This window comes from Ctenopharyngodon idella, chromosome 14 (genome assembly GCF_019924925.1).
Source record: "Ctenopharyngodon idella isolate HZGC_01 chromosome 14, HZGC01, whole genome shotgun sequence".
NCBI lineage: Eukaryota > Metazoa > Chordata > Actinopteri > Cypriniformes > Xenocyprididae > Ctenopharyngodon > Ctenopharyngodon idella.
Window position 1 is genome coordinate 20,057,439 of NC_067233.1, and position 15,928 is coordinate 20,073,366.

The window sequence follows — 15,928 nt, forward strand, 5'->3', positions numbered from 1 at the left end:
TCTTCAGTGAACAGTAGGGCCCGCCTTCTTTGATTTGATTGGCCATTTCAATCATTCTGACAGTGACGAGCGCTGTTAGACCGCTAGCCTAACTTCTACCACTTTTTGTCATCCCAACAACAGATGGGTGCGTAATGAAGTGCAGAGCAATTTGGCCATTTCAAATTATTATGGGGTGGGGGTGGGGTCTTGTCTGTGGTTACGGCCCTGGCTCCATGCTCTACTGTCTACAGGAATGCTATACAATGCTATATAATATGTACAGAATTAAACCTAAAAAATATACAGATAAAGTTCATACAAATTAATGTGGCATGTTTGATAAAAAAAAAAAAATAATTGGTAACTAATAAAACTTATGCACAACAGTGGTCCTTAGTTTCACACACATTCCCTCATCTATGGACGATAATCTCGTATTTTGCCACGATAAAACATTAATTTGTCAAATATCCCTCCGCGACGGTGAAAGTTCTTCTGGTCGATGGTATGTACGGTATGTTATTGCTATTTATGTTGAAATTGTATAAACTGTTCTCCTCATTTGAATGTGAATACGAGTCGTATGAACACCACTTACAATAAACCATATTCCTCCTAGTTATTTTCCATTCTATTTCTGAGCTGATCACAAAGCTCGTTTGTCGCTCGAAATGGAAGCTTTTAACCACAGGCTTTCATTTCGGCTCAGTAAGTGTTAAAGTCACTGAGCGCGAGCCGCCATTTTGGCACGCTGTTGCATCAGTGTCGTGATTCACTACAGCACTATCTAGCAACTGGCGTCGGCGCGCAATTTGTCCTCGGCGACTGCGTCCATTGGCGGAAGGATCTGATTAGAGCAGCGCAGTGTGCGTGATGCGGTAGCTACTCGCTGCCGCTGCTGCATGAGGAAGGACCGAACCTCTACCAGCACCACCTTTCAGTTTCGCCTTCAAATTACACCGACCGGCTCCGTCACACACAGAACACCGACTGAATTATCACCCTAAGGCGTCATTTATTACGACACCCGAGGGACTGGCCGCGTCTAAATTAAAGAAGCGCCGTTTTAATCGAGTATAAGTCTGGTTTTGTGTGTTTTTGACAGCAGTAACAACACAACAATGGCTCTGAAAAGAATCCACAAGGTAAGAGAAGGAAGTCATGGGCGCCATTGCCCTATTCCACATCGAGAACGCACCATCCTTCCTCTTTTACACCGGAAAGGCGATTTAAGGGATGTTACCGAGAAGTTAAAATTGTTAAGTATGCCGCTGGTGGGATGACAAGTGTAGTAAAGCACCCCGGTTCGACGGTTCGGCCCTGGCTAACGGTTAGCTTGTTAGCTAGCGACCCTCCGTCGAACTGTTGAGACTGATCTAAAATGTTTCTTATGTCCAATTTTTGTTTTTCTCCCCTCGCGTTTTAACTTAAACAAAAATAAACAATCATTTGAAATGAAAGTCTTTTTGCAATGGCTCACTTGAGGATTAATGTTAGCTCATGATAACGTGTTAGCATGCTAACCCTTCGTAGCATCAAATGCTAAAGGCCCGTTTGAAAACCTTGACCAAAGATCGTTTATATCCACCGCATTATCATCAGGTCACTGTATTTTTACTGTTAATATATTAATGTACAGTATGATTGTTGCATTTCTCTATATCGTGCTGGTTTGGGTTGTTAACTGGCTAACCGCTCAGGGAGAGGCATCTGGCCCATCAGTTTGCCTTCGCATTCATGTGTTCTAAGTCATTTTCTGATTATATTGGCAGTTTTTATAGTTGAATATCTTTTTATCCTTATCAATATCTATATGTTTGGTGCTTGAGTCCATCTGTTCGATTTTAAAGCCAAACTCTCACATTATATATCTGGATATTTGAGGTTAGCTCGTGGCGCAAGCAAATTGGCGTTATGAACGTGGTCCAAAGCATTCATATTCACAACTTCAGACCCCTTGTTGTGTTTTTCTGAGCATTTTGAAGGCTTTAGTTCTCTCGGGTTTCAGTAGAACATACTAACCCGAAAAAAATCTGTTACATAAGCTGTGGTCACCTCTCATGTCATTACAGCAGCAATAACTCCATTACACTGACTGTTATGTCTGATTTGATATTGACCTCTTTATTCTCTTCTTAGTCATCCACCCAGTGCATTTGTTTAGTGTATTTTACTGTAATTTTGTCAAATGCACAGATATTTGCAGTATTTAGTTTCATTGTCAGTTTCTCAGTTTCATTTTGGTGCTTCATTGTTAGCAGCGTGCACTGCAGATGTTTCAGGAAGGGGATCTGGACAGGTGATGCAGAGCTTTACCTGCTGGTTTTCAAGTCATGATAGGTGAGCAGTTTTTAACCTTAGTTTTTGATTCTGGTGTGTTGCAGGAGCTGCATGATTTGGGCCGTGACCCACCTGCTCAGTGTTCAGCGGGCCCAGTAGGGGATGACAGTAAGTAACTCGCTTTACCCACCAATGTATTCGATAAACTAAACTAGTGTACATTTATTCTCCCTATTCAATTTACAGGTGTTTTGAATATAAACACTAGTGATTTCTGCTTTGACTTTTACAAATTCAGCATTTGCTTTTAATCCATATTCCTGGTCTTGTTGTGGACGATTAATCGGTGTATGTTATTCCAAAAATAAAATGTTTTGTTTTCATAATGTTTATTATTGTAATGAGATGTTGGCCAGATCAATAAATCTTTCAGTTCTTCTTTATCAAGCTTCTTCATGTAAAGACCACATTTCATGAGTCTATTCATTCAAACTGATAATGAATAAAATTGTTTTTAAAAAAAATGTTTAATATTGTTGAATATAGCAAAAGCCTGTATTCTAAGTATGCATGTCAAATTAAGGAGAAATACTGATGCGTTATGGTGTGATAACTAGTCGCCTACTTTCTGCAGACTTATTAAACATAATGGAGTCTCAAAAGCATAGATAAGAATTTTTTTTTTCTTTTTTTCAGAGTTTTAAATTTTTAGAATCTAGATTAGATTCTGTATCGTCACTATCAGATGGAAACCATGTATCTCCAGAAATGCTACTTTTCAGGAAATGGGGGGGGAAAAAAACACTATTTTAGATAATTAAACCATGTTGTCAAAGTTGATATTGTTAAAAATATGACACAAGCAAATGTCTAAACATATATATATATAAAGCCACATTTTAACAAAATCAAGCTCAAAATTAATTACAAGGTTTTTCGACGAACCTCAACTTACAGGTTGTAAAGTTTATTGAAGCTATTTGGCCACTCATTTGGCTGAAATGCTACGCACAGGCTATTTAAGATGGTATTGGCTATGACGACAAACGCTAGACTAAGACACTCTTCTCCACTCCTGGAATACATAAAACATTAAGATTAAAGATTTTTATTTTTATTTGTCACACACCGTTATGTAAAGAATATATAACCAGTAGTGAAATGTAAATCAGGTCTGCTCCATAGACAGTGCAATTATAATAAGAACACAAACGCAAACTGCATGCGGCACTTCATTCATGATGGAGGTGGGGTGGAGTTATGAGATCTTACTGACATATTGAGGATCCAATGGAGTTATGAGGTTTTGTCTCAAGCTGTTTTTAATACTTTTCATTGATTTAAATCATGTTTGCATAACCAACAAACAGACGTAAAGTACAATAACAATAGTAATGACCAATAGTAATGATTTATGGAAAAAAAAGATGAAATATGGAGATACGAGGTTTCCGCCCAACAGCAGCGATATGGTGACTCTCACTTAAAGGAACTGAATGTCAAAGTGGCTTCAATCACATACTGTCAGTGCTTTTTCCTGTCTGATTGTGTTTTCTGCGTGCCCTGTGATTGATGTGCTCATCAGTATTTAGTGTGAGGCTCAACCACAAGACGACATATTATTTGAACTGACAAATAGCATATATAGCTTCCCTCAAAAGAGCTGCCACTTTATTAAACTTTGAATCACACAACCATCTGACCCACTTAGTGCCTCAGAGACTTTGCTTCATCATATTTTGTACCGTATACCTCAGTGGGCTCTTAATTCTGAGAGACTGATTCTGAGCTTGCAAATGAGAATTGTATATCTTTTAGATTTAGAAAAACTTTTAAGAATGTAAGATAAACATGATGTGACTGATATAGGCTTTCATTGATGTTTCTGTTTGTCTTGTTTCAGTGTTTCACTGGCAGGCCACAATAATGGGACCAGTACGTATTTGTTTCTTGTATCCCCTATAGTAGCACATGTTGCAGAAGTAATTTGAACTTGAAGCATAGTATTGTTGTTTTTAAATGGAGTAAATATTAAAAAAAAATCAATTGACTTAAGTGTTTTTTTTGTTTGTTTGTTTTTTTAAATATATAATTAAAAGATTGTTAATGAAGTTAGACCAGGTTTAGTTTTACTTTTTATATGTAACTTTTTTCTCGCAATGAATATAGTTGGGGTAGCTGGCATGGTGTTAAACTATAAATAAGCAAACAAACAAATATTTAGTTCTAATTAAAATGTTTACCCTGCAGAATGACAGTCCTTACCAGGGTGGAGTGTTCTTCTTGACCATACACTTTCCCACAGATTATCCCTTCAAACCGCCAAAGGTCAGTAATGTCCATACCTGTTGGACACAGGTTCGCAGGTGTTTTGGTTATTCTCAGGTGCTGCTTAATTATTTGTCTCTTTGAATCCTCATTTTACCAACCTGCACTTTCTTTGGCATGACATGAGGAAATGTTTTTCCTCCTACCATATCAGTGCTTCCCACACATAGGCTTTACTTGGGCGGGCTGCCCAGGTATATTTGGAGACACATTTTTGCTTTTATTATTTTTATCATCTTATACTCGTTTTTTTTTTTTTTTTTTTTTTTAATCCGCCCGAGTTAATGAAACCATCCGCGATCGATTAACTAGTGAAAAATCTCCCCTCGCCCTACGTGTTTCTTACCTGCTGGTTCTGTGTGCGGCTGTGCGCGAGAACTGTTTACTCCCTCTGGCATTCCCACGTGCATTATTCTGGGCATTATTGGTATTTTGGTTACACAATAAATTGTATTTATTTTGATAGCCATTTAATTTATAGTAAACTATTGTAGTCTATGGCTGGAATGCTCCCCCACAGGAAGAAAAGCCTAAGAACATTATTTGACATTATTCAGTAATATTAGTATTTAATTAAATGTAATAGTAGCCTATGTAATTAAAATGAATTTCAGTAAATAAAAATATTGTTAAAAATCACAAATTATTTGTTTGTCACATGTAGTAGACCATTTTTGTGCCATGGGTAATAGGATTTTTCACCTGGCTACCACCGCAAGTATATTTCAAACCTGTGGGAAGCGCTGCATATATTCAAATAATTCAGCTTATCATGTCTGTATATCATATGCATTTACTGAATGCAGAGAATCTTGTCAGTGTATTTAAAGAATTTGTTTCAAGTAAGCCAGTGTTTGTTTGGATTTCAATTTACAGTAATTAAGAACTGTTCTAGTGTTGGCGGTAATAATACTGTTTTGCCTGAAAAGGGTGTGTTTTGTGTGCTTATGTTTGTCTCCTTCCTTTCTCAGGTTGCATTTACCACAAGAATCTATCACCCAAATATAAACAGCAATGGCAGCATCTGTCTGGATATTCTGAGGTCACAGTGGTCACCGGCACTCACTATCTCCAAAGGTAAAACACCCCTAGGTTTTTTAGCTATCAGTTTTCAAACAGTCTTTATTACGACAATTAATTCCAGAAACGTTTGTTTCTTGGCCTCAACCTGCGTGTTCCCATGGTCAAGCCTGGATGGATTTTTAATAGGATTTTTATTGGGTTGCCTCCATATGGACCCATGTGGTGTTCTGGAGAATTCTGAAAACCTAAATTAATATATGGACTAGTGTTGTCAAAAGTATCAAAGTCTGTACTGAAATTTTAAAAATGTTACGCTGTTGAGCGGATTCGTAAACACCTCTGATTGGCCACTGTGTTCACACGCTCATCAGATATGTCTGTGATTAGCTACAATGATCAACGCTTCAAAAACATGTTGTAAATAGACATCAATGACGCTCTTCACTGAGCACTTGCACAGATGTACACAGGAGCGTTTGAAAGCAGGCGTCTACAGGGCTCTAAGCTAACATTTTTCTTAAGGAGAATTTGTGTTCCTAATAAAAAAAATTTAGCAGCAGTCAGAAATTTAGGAGCACTTTCTGGTTTTCAGCCGCAACACCGGTTACATTACTTGCCCATTGGACACTGCCCCCACCATCGTTTTGATTTTTTTTTTTTTTTTTTTTTTTTTTATAAATAGTAATAAAAATCATTTAGTTCAGTTGGAGAACAGACACTATAGTTAAAAACTCAACGCATCTGCTTAATTCAGTTTGAGCTGAACGAGAGTCACAGCAGGAGTTCACTTCCCTTCGCCTCACTCTTGACTGTCAAGAATATGGATGATTTGGTTTCAAAGCAAAATGTAAAAGCGCATATTTAAGCAAGTTTGTTATTGTACTGTTTTGTTGTTTTTCATTAAGAATAATAATAAACCCACCCACCATTCAAGCAATTGCCGCTAATTTTTGGTGCCATTTTTGCCCCAAGCCCCTGTTAATTTCCAACCTTCTCTATGATAATCCAAATGTAGTATTTGCAATTAATTTGGTTGCAAAGAAACATCAGCAGCATGAGACGGTCTGGTAAGTGTGCCGTCATACCCGTTTCACCTTGTAAACAATCTTTGAAGTGTAGTCCATCACATACATCTTTTCTCTTGCTCTGCTGGCTGAAGCAAAGTCTTTGAATGAAGGCATGAAAAGCAGCCTATCACAGTATGAAACGTAACTGTTGCTCAGTGTAATGCATTTTGGGAGTTGTACTTTTTATTGCTATTGTATTATAGATCTGTTCATGAGAATCGATCGAGTCACTCGCATCGGTGCGCCTAAATATATTTTTCACAGTCGCGCAGTTATTTTTAGTTGCAAAAGCAAATGGTCGCAGTGTAGACCCCTGATCTATCAGCAGGTCCGCTGATAGACGCCTGCTTTCAAAGTACCAAAGTCTGTACTTTTGACAGCACTAATATAGACAAAATATTAAAAGCTAAATTGTGATGTTTGGATGCTCAACGCTAAGGATTTTTTCTGCTGGCCCGGTTGGGCCACTGTTTCAAATTTTTACTTGCCCTGCCAAAATTTTCACTGACCCCACAATAAAAAATGTATAATGTAAAAGAAAAGAAAATGGGCCTATAAAATAAGACTAGTTATTTGTTTTTGATTCATGTAATAAATAAGGTTATGACACCAAAAGCTAGATTAAAGGTGCAATATGTAAGAATTTTGCAGTAAAATATCTGAAAACCACTAGGCCAGTGTTATATATTTTGTTCACTTGAGTACTTAAAATATCCCAAATGTTTCCAACTATTTGTAATTCGTGAGGGACGTGTGAGGAGTCGCCTGTCAATAACGCAGGTCTGCCTCGGTTTCCGGTTTTATTTTCTGGAAACTATGGAAACACCAAAGACGCCTTAATATATTACACGTTTTAATAGATAAGGGAACAACTGTTTTGATATATTTATAGACAGAAAACTAATTGTTGTTATATAGCTCAACACATTAAGTCTTGTTTAAATCTAATTTTCTTGTTTTGTTTTTTTTTTTGTTTTTTTGCGAGTACCATGCTTTACCATGCCTCAGAGAAAAACACAATTTTGTCAAGTAGCTAACATGGCATAATCAGATGCAGCTTTATTTATAGTAAAAGTAATACAGAATTTTCTCCATCATATGTTTTAAAATTAATTGCATGCCATTTATCAACACAAGCCATCCAGCATTTAATATGATATACTAAAATCGATCTAGCTTACTGAAGTGTGCAACAAGTGTCTTACTGCAGCCACTGAGCGAACGCTCAGAGTAACGTTATAACATTTTCAACACACTCAAATGTATCTAATATGATAAACAGAGCTGCATTACCTCATACTCATGACCGGAAAAGCGGAAGCGGTGCCGGCGACTGTGGCATAATAAAAGTTCCGCTGCTCGTGAGGCGTGTGTTGCGTAATCGCTCCAGCGGCCTCGTTCAGCTCACACAACACTCGGTCCTGCTCTGCTTCATACTACAGTAACGTTAATAATTGCATCCATGAACATGATTTCTTCCCGGGTCCTATTCCTATTCTTTTGCACTGTCCGTTGAGATGAAGACCACATGTCCCAAGATTCCGCATTCAAACTTGGCGTCATCAAGCTACGCCTTTGTTTTGAATAGGCCTCTAGCGACCTCTAGCAGACAGAATTCTTACATACTGCACCTTTAACTCACTTAAATTTTAAATATTGTTAGGCAAGTAAAGATAATTAATACAATAGGAACAAATAATCAAATTACAAGTAATAGCACAAATAAATACAACAGAATAAACATAAATGAAATAAATGGTGCTTTTCATGTTTTTATGTAGGCTTAAACAGGAGATTTTCAGGTACAGAAATTGTAATCTAATGTATAACTATATAACTAGATTAAATCAGTCAAGAGTAGTTACAGATGCATAAATTGTTTTGAAATGTTGAAAATATAAAACATGAAAAGATGAAAAAATGAAAAGATACTTTAAATGTGAAATTAAACCCGCCAGTAGGTGGCAGCGAATCCCTGTTAATGAGCGAGTCATTGAGATTCATATGATTCATTCAAACGGCTGATTGATTCAGAAAGTGTTGCTCAGAGACGCAAAACAATGCTGTGGACTTTGGAACTATTTTCGTTGGCGAAATAGACCAAAACAGGCGATTTGGTGTCTAAAATGTAAGTCAGTTAATATAAACTGCTTGTTTATTAAACTGTATGTTGTATAAAATTAGTATCATATTTGTAATCATGCTGATATTTGGAGAAAAATGGTGCTCTTCGTGTAATATATATTACACGCTAATATATTTATTATAATAACTATATTAAATATCCTATTGGGTATTAGAGTTGTTACAAGTACAACTAAAGAACCTTGTGTGGTGGGAGTGTGAGGAGCTGCTGTTTTCTCTTGGACATTACATGAATGTTTGCATAGGAATTCTAATCAGATTCTTTAGTTTAAACCTCAAAATCTGCATCTTTACATGAGAAAAATAAAAGCTAGAGAAAGCAATGTTGGAGAATATTTTCAGTGAGTTTCTTAGGGCTGCCCCCTAATAGTTGACTATTAGGGAGCCCCTAAATGTGCGCTATTAATAGGCTTATATCAAAGTCCCTTTAAGACATGTCATTTCACTCGGCGGCCATCTTTGAAATACCTCCTGGGCATGAAAGTGCAGCTCCTATCTCTTTGAATGGGGAAACATCAAATTCTCAAGCTTTTTGCCCAACTTTCGATTCAATTTCATATTTGAAATCACCAATTAAATCTGACAACAACTGTCTCATACATTTTGTTTCTAAACGCTCGATTCATGACAAAAAAAAAAAAACAGTATTTTCCAGGCTGGATCAAGCTCATGTGCAGTCCTGAATGCACGTCTCTTGTGTCTTATTTCGGAGGCGCGCGTCTGATTAGGAACCGGAGCTTCTAACAACTGCTGCAGTGACGCGATGACTTTACCAATCGCTGATTGGCTCTTATTTAGAAGGCGGGACTTATTCCGCCATATTGCGCATTGCACTTTCTCCCATTCATAATCATACGAGTGACGCGCCTTGTGTTATTCTATAGCTTCCACACAAACACTTGAATATAAGCAAAGACTAATGTATTAGCGCTTACTGCAAGACATGGTGTTGGAGAGTTCACTTGCATTTTTTTCCTGACAACAGCGGAAACAACTTAAAATACACCATTTTTGGTCATACAGATAAGAGTAATACATCATTCGAAAGGGGTTTACTTTTATTTGTGTAAACTCACAATAACAAGAAAACATTGTGCCTTTGTAAAATAAAGAAAACAAACTGGATGCGCTTTGTCATCTCGGTCTCCATGAACTGGAGCGTATCGCAAAAATGAACCGAAACTCAGTGTGTAGGCTTTTTGCCTCAGACATAAGAAATATATCTATAGAAAGCTTGAAATGTTTACTTTTAAATTAACCAATTCAAATCGAGAAGAAATGGTCTCTGCTTAGTCTGTATGAGAGGTGCATTTCTCGCGTCTATACTGCGGAGATGGTGAGGCAGCTTATTAATAAAAATGCTAAATTTCTGAATTTAGCATCTAAATGTAAATGCATGCAGCTTGAGCCAAATTTGATTCTTTTGATGCTTTTCACACAAGTATGTTTAAATTTTTTTTTTTTTTTTTTTAAAGAGTACATTTTGTAACTATAGATTAAATGTTCATTCATGTACGTTTGAGCTGTTTGTAACAGATTTTTGGTGCTTAAAGTTTAAGGAATTATTCCATAAGGAATGAGTGTCCTGATATTAGATGACAGTTGTTTAAACAAGGACAACTCTTTTAAAGTGCCTTTTGCATTTTTTTTACTTTTTTTTTTTTTTTTTTTCCTCTTGCCCTTCAGTTCTCCTGTCCATCTGCTCCCTGCTGTGTGACCCCAATCCGGACGACCCCTTAGTACCCGAGATCGCCCGCATTTACAAGACTGACAGGGAAAAGTGAGTGTCCTCTTGTGCACTAGATCAGTACCGCATGCACACTGCGTTTGCCCTAACACACTTACCCACAGGTGCTGTCATGCAATCATTTGCATTATTAGCCATGTTATTGCCTACGCAGTTTCCTGTTTTGACATTTGTCACCTCTCTTCTTCCCTGGGGATGTTCCACCTGATACTCTGAAGTCGTCTTTTGTGAATAATTTGCTTTTTTATTGTTGCTGAGCTTTGTAAAGCCACAACAAAAGTGGAAATGTTTGCAACTTGCTATAATTTAAAAAAAAAGGCTTCAATAGCTCAAAAAGCAACAGCGTTTTCTTTTATCCAAACTAGACTGCTGGGTGTAATAATTTGAACAGGACAATATAGTTAAATCAAATTCAACAAAAAAGGGTGTTAAATGCCAGCAGACTCGTATTAGATCTTTTTTGTTTTGAACTACTGTTACTGGAAAATGTAGTTGGAAAAAGGAATTGAGGCTGTGGCATGACCTTAGGAGAATTCAAGGGATTTCTGAAGAGTTCCTTTATAATAGCATGTTAATTCCCGGTGAAGCCTAACATTTTCCAAATTTCCTTTAAAATGTGAAGAGGGAGGTCGACATGTCAAAGGGATCAAATCACATTTTCATCTATCTTTAGAGAAGTTGATTGTACTTCACAAACACATGGTCAGAGCACAAAAATAGCCTTCTTTTGGCCATATACGTTCCCGCACCAATGTTTAAATACAATATAGTTGTTGACTGCCACATCTTTCAACAACAGGTTCTTTGCAAAGTCTGAATTACCTGTTATGTGTCATGCAAATGTTTTGCTAAAATGTGATGCTGATATCTTTATTTGTCTTCCCTCACAGGTACAACAGAATAGCTCGGGAATGGACACAAAAGTATGCAATGTAGTTTTGGAGTTAGAATCATGATGGGAGAAAATTACACCTCTCCATCTTAAGGTTAGGGGAGATTTTGAACGTTCAAAAGATTAAAAAAAGAAAAAAGCTTAAGAAAAAAAAACAGATCTTGTTGGTTTCCATTGGAGTGCTTTCTTTAAGCCACGCCTCCCCTCACCAGAGCACCTCCCCCCACTCTTAGCCCTCTGGCAGCCATGGTGTACATACTGAAATTTCAACTGTAGCCCCTTTTCCTCCCCAAATTCAAACCTCCACTCCACAGCTCCTGCTTTACCTTCATCGTTGCTATAGCAACGTACCCGCTGCTTAGGATCAGTCCGTATCAATTTTGCTGTAGAAGATGTTTATGGCTCTAAAAGCATTCCTTGTTGTTTTTGAGAACTGGGAAGGGAGGGCTATATTGTTATTTTTGTTTTCTCCCTGCAATTTGTGATAGTCTGGACATAGAGGGATGTGTTTTTTACAGTTTACTTTTTCATTTCCATTTCCTGGGCTTCCAACTGTTCATTGGATCAGGAAGATTTTTCCTTTCTTTTTTGATTTCTTTACTGCAGTGAAGGGAGGGGTATGTTGGCTGTCTTTTGTATAAAATCTATCTAAGGAATTCTTTTAAAATCATAGCAGTTAAAGGAAAATGGACCTCCTGTCTTCTCCTCTGGAGTATTGTAATGGACTTGAGTGTGTGTGTGTGTGTATATATATATATATATATATATATATATATATATATATATATATATATATATATATATATATATATATATATATATATATATATATAATATAATTTTCCATTTGCCATTGCAAAGACTGTCTCTACCCCTTTCTTTAACCATGACCAACTTCACAAACATTCACCATCATGGAGGGTTTTGGACCAGTTATTTAAAGAAGTCTATAAAATGTTTTTTTTTTTTTTTTGCCCCCCCCCCCCCCCCCCCCCCTTCTCTCCCAACCCACCCTTGTAACTCTTAAGTTGGGGGAAAAAAAATTGTTTTTTCCCCCCTTTTTCCTGCTCTTGTTGAATTAGATGCTAACATGGTTCAGCCAGACTTGATTGGGTCCCTGGGTGGGAGGACACAAACTCCTCACAGACAAACTTCTGTATATTTAATTTCCTGACAGGCTCGTTGAGCTTTGTGTGTTGATTAAAACTGTGTAATAAAATGATTACTAAAGTCTGAAATGCTTTGTGTCTGCATGTTTGTTTGTTTTTGTTTTCCCTGATGTATTTTCTAAACAGGTCTTGTTGCAAACACTAAAGTGTTTTGAGAGCTGTGGTGGGGAAAAAAAAAAAAAAGAAAAAAAAGACATTTCATTGATCTCATCTGTTTGTTCATCCTTTTAAACGGAAAACAAATGTAATCAAAAACAAAATGATTGCTTAAAGTTGCAAGTTTTTTTTTTTTTTTTCATAATTGTTTATAAACTTTTTATAGGAGCTTTTTCCTTAGTTTGGTGTGGAGGGCCATAGCCCTTAAAGTGACAATCTATTAGATGCACTATGTGCAATTTACTTCAATATTTTACTGCAATATTTCATTAAAATGATTTTATCAACTACAGTATGTTTTTGCAAGCAGGTTGCATAAAATGTTTTACAGTTATGTTATGGGTTATTACAAAATTAACATTCAACTTATTTACTGATTTATTTCATATTTTAGTTCTTTGTAGCTTGGAGACATTGTTTTTCCAATACGAAATCTTCAGGTTGAAGTGAACGTTCAGTTGAGCTGTATTGTCATTCCGCTACAATACAACATACAAGGGAACGAAATGTCGTGCTTCACAGGATCATAGTGCTACATATAAACATGAAACAAATATATACATATAACCTCTATAAATTTACACATCCCAGTTGAGGTTTTGTTTAAGCAACATTTTATATTAATAAACAAAACGGTACCAAACTGCCAGTGGAGCACTAAAGAGGGATTTGGGTCCCATGTTTACAGCAAGTGCGAGTGGATCACGCCCTTCAGCCATTGGTCAAATATCCAGTGACGCAATCACGCAGAGTTTCCGCAGTGACGGCGTCACTCTGGTTCAGCGTCTCAGACCTTGTGGTGCCCTTAAACTTGAAGTCCTAGCAATTGTACCGTCATGGCATCTCAAGTGCCAGGGCTTTCAGCTCTTACCAAACCGGGGTTAATACCGGGTTTCAAGGTTTCTAAAGGTAAAAGCGATTTTTTTATTTTTTATTTTAATTTATAGCTGGTGGCAACATTGATGGATTGCAGCATGCACGCGTTTTTAGGTCATAAGTTTGCAGGCATTTTGTTGGAATAATTGATATAAAATGCACTTTGGATATTTAAATCAATGCAATATTTTAGTAGGCAATAAAAATACATCTTGATGACATGTCGCTGTACAGCATTTGTTGGAAAACATGAGCTTGAAAAACTCGATTGTTTTCATATCTCGGGAAACATGACAGGAGTTCATTTGAGTCGGATCTTTTAAATGAATCATTTGAAACGGATCGGTCTGTACGATTCTTTCACGCTCACAGATAATAAAAACGTACTAGAAATATGTTTACAACTCCATTTTATGACTGCTTTTAGAGTATGTATGTAATATGTCATGTCGAGATACCAGTGATCACGTGATGACGTCAAAGAATTGCGAAACGAACCTTTCATAAGAACCGATTCTCGGAAATCAGTTGGACAGTCTGAGGTGATGATAGACAGGCACTACTAACTTAAAACCTGGATTTATCCATCCTGTATACGTGTCGACATATGTCGTGACTACATTTTAGTGCTGATTAAGTTTCATGGGTTTAGTGCAGGTGTCATGACGACTTTAGGTCACATGACACATAAAGACACTATATAATGCCAGTAAATAGCTACCTTTATTCTGTACTGCATGTGTTTTGTAGAACACTAAAAAAAATTACACTGTATGTGTGCTATAATATTTATAATATAATATTTATGTGCATAAAAAATAGAAATAAGTGATATTAAAGATAGAAATTCATAGGTTTAGAAATGAATTGAAACCAAAAACCTTTGAAATATGGCCACAAACTATTCTTTTTTTTTTCATAGTTGGATATCTAATGCTGAGATAATGCAGTATCCAGATTTTTGAAATGATTGCTTAAAATTTCAATAAATTACTAATTTTTAAATGTTTTATAAATTCAGTTTATAAATTCAGACATGCTTTTCTATTACTGATATTTAATTTAATCATTAAAACAGAATCCAGAAAAAAAAAAAAAAATGATAAAAACAGAATCCAGAAAAAAAATCTGATTTCATAGTGCCCTGCTCATAACATCCAAAATTCAGTTGAGAGTCCACAGTGAGTGTGTAGAAGAGTGTGCGGGCAACCTCCAGGCCCTCTCAAAAACGAGCGCCCCCTCGTGTGTACATTTGCAGATCAGCTGACCACCATCGTTCCTGTTGCAGTGGCTGCGGCTCTGAGCACCTACCTGCTGACGCGCTACTTCAGTTCACAGAGCAGTCCCAAGAGCAGGGTCAACATGTCAATCAACAAAGACAGCCCGAAAGTAGTGCACAGTTTTGACATGGAGGACATCGGCAACAAGGCCGTCTACTGCCGCTGCTGGAGGTCCAAGAAGGTGAGTGAAACCACCTTGATGAATCATGTTAATAGGATTTTAATGCCTGCTGGTCTGTTTGGAGATTATCTGCATGAACCATTTTTAACCCAATAAACCCTACTGTATCATAGCTGATACATGATTTTCTAAGGCTTCCAAATGATCAACATGATCAAAATTTGGTTAAAAAACCTGTTGTACACAATCTACTACATGCCTTCTGTCATCTGATTGGTAGTTTATACTTTTTTAGGAAGTAAAAGGCCTTTTAGTATAATTCTAAAAGTAAAATCTTTTATAAAATTTTATAATTTTATAAAATTTTATAAAATAAGTGTAATTACTTTTATTGTAAGTAATATTTCCATACATGATTATCCATACATCATTTTATAGAAAAAGCATGTTAAAATAACTAACAGTTGAGACAACAGGCTTTTGAGGAACGTTTATTTGTTTATTTCCTGGCGCCAGTTGTTCAAAAGTAATCTGATCGGATTTTGGCTATCGGATTGGATCAAATCCTGAAAATGGGTTGTTCAAAAGAAAAAAAGGATTATGAAATCAGATTAGATCACAAAATCCAATCTTGGTTTTGATCTGGATAAAATCATCAGTTTGTGTTGTTCAAAACTTTTTAGTAAGATTTGGATACCTTTTGATCCAAAAAATCTGGATTATACTGATCCCATCAGAAGGGTGGATTTCAAGAACAAAAATGTAATAAAACTTTAAAACTGGTCAAAAAATACAACATTTGTATCATGTAATATACATACACAGACATTGTTTATTTTGCTCTTGATTAGTTAACTTTTAA

The 15,928-nt window shown here is 36.5% G+C and overlaps 2 protein-coding genes across 6 annotated transcripts in view; both read left to right on the forward strand.

The window, feature by feature from the left end:
- The first annotated feature begins 826 nt into the window (after nt 1-826).
- ube2d2 (ubiquitin-conjugating enzyme E2D 2 (UBC4/5 homolog, yeast)) lies at nt 827-12,702 on the forward strand. Of its 3 annotated transcripts, none has more exons than XM_051860787.1 (8): nt 827-1,127; nt 2,241-2,281; nt 2,367-2,430; nt 4,166-4,197; nt 4,513-4,590; nt 5,562-5,667; nt 10,512-10,605; nt 11,463-12,702. In XM_051860787.1, coding segments are annotated over exons 3-8 (357 nt in total). In that variant the 5' UTR covers nt 827-1,127; nt 2,241-2,281; nt 2,367-2,429; the 3' UTR covers nt 11,509-12,702. The 3 variants fall into 3 exon arrangements, with proteins under 3 accessions (XP_051716747.1, XP_051716749.1, XP_051716746.1); XM_051860789.1 differs by having other exon boundaries at nt 2,244-2,281; XM_051860786.1 differs by lacking the exon at nt 2,241-2,281 and having other exon boundaries at nt 829-1,127.
- Nucleotides 12,703-13,522: 820 nt separating this feature from the next.
- Nucleotides 13,523-15,928, forward strand: part of cxxc5b (CXXC finger protein 5b) — a 34,635-nt gene continuing 32,229 nt past the window's right edge. The window contains exons 1-2 of one of the 3 annotated variants that reach the window (XM_051860779.1): nt 13,523-13,698; nt 14,954-15,126. In XM_051860779.1, coding sequence (XP_051716739.1) covers nt 13,626-13,698; nt 14,954-15,126 — 246 coding nt within the window. In that variant the 5' untranslated portion in view covers nt 13,523-13,625. Of the gene's footprint in view, nt 13,699-14,923; nt 15,127-15,928 lie in introns of those variants that run through there. The other 2 variants (XM_051860778.1, XM_051860773.1) reach the window with 2 other exon arrangements.

Coding starts and splice junctions, on each gene's coding strand:
- ube2d2 (XM_051860786.1), top strand. CDS start 1,104: ATGGCTCTGAAAAGAATCCACAAG. Junction 1,128..2,366: donor CTCTGAAAAGAATCCACAAG/GTAAGAGAAGGA, acceptor GGTGTGTTGCAG/GAGCTGCATGATTTGGGCCG. Junction 2,431..4,165: donor GGGCCCAGTAGGGGATGACA/GTAAGTAACTCG, acceptor GTCTTGTTTCAG/TGTTTCACTGGCAGGCCACA.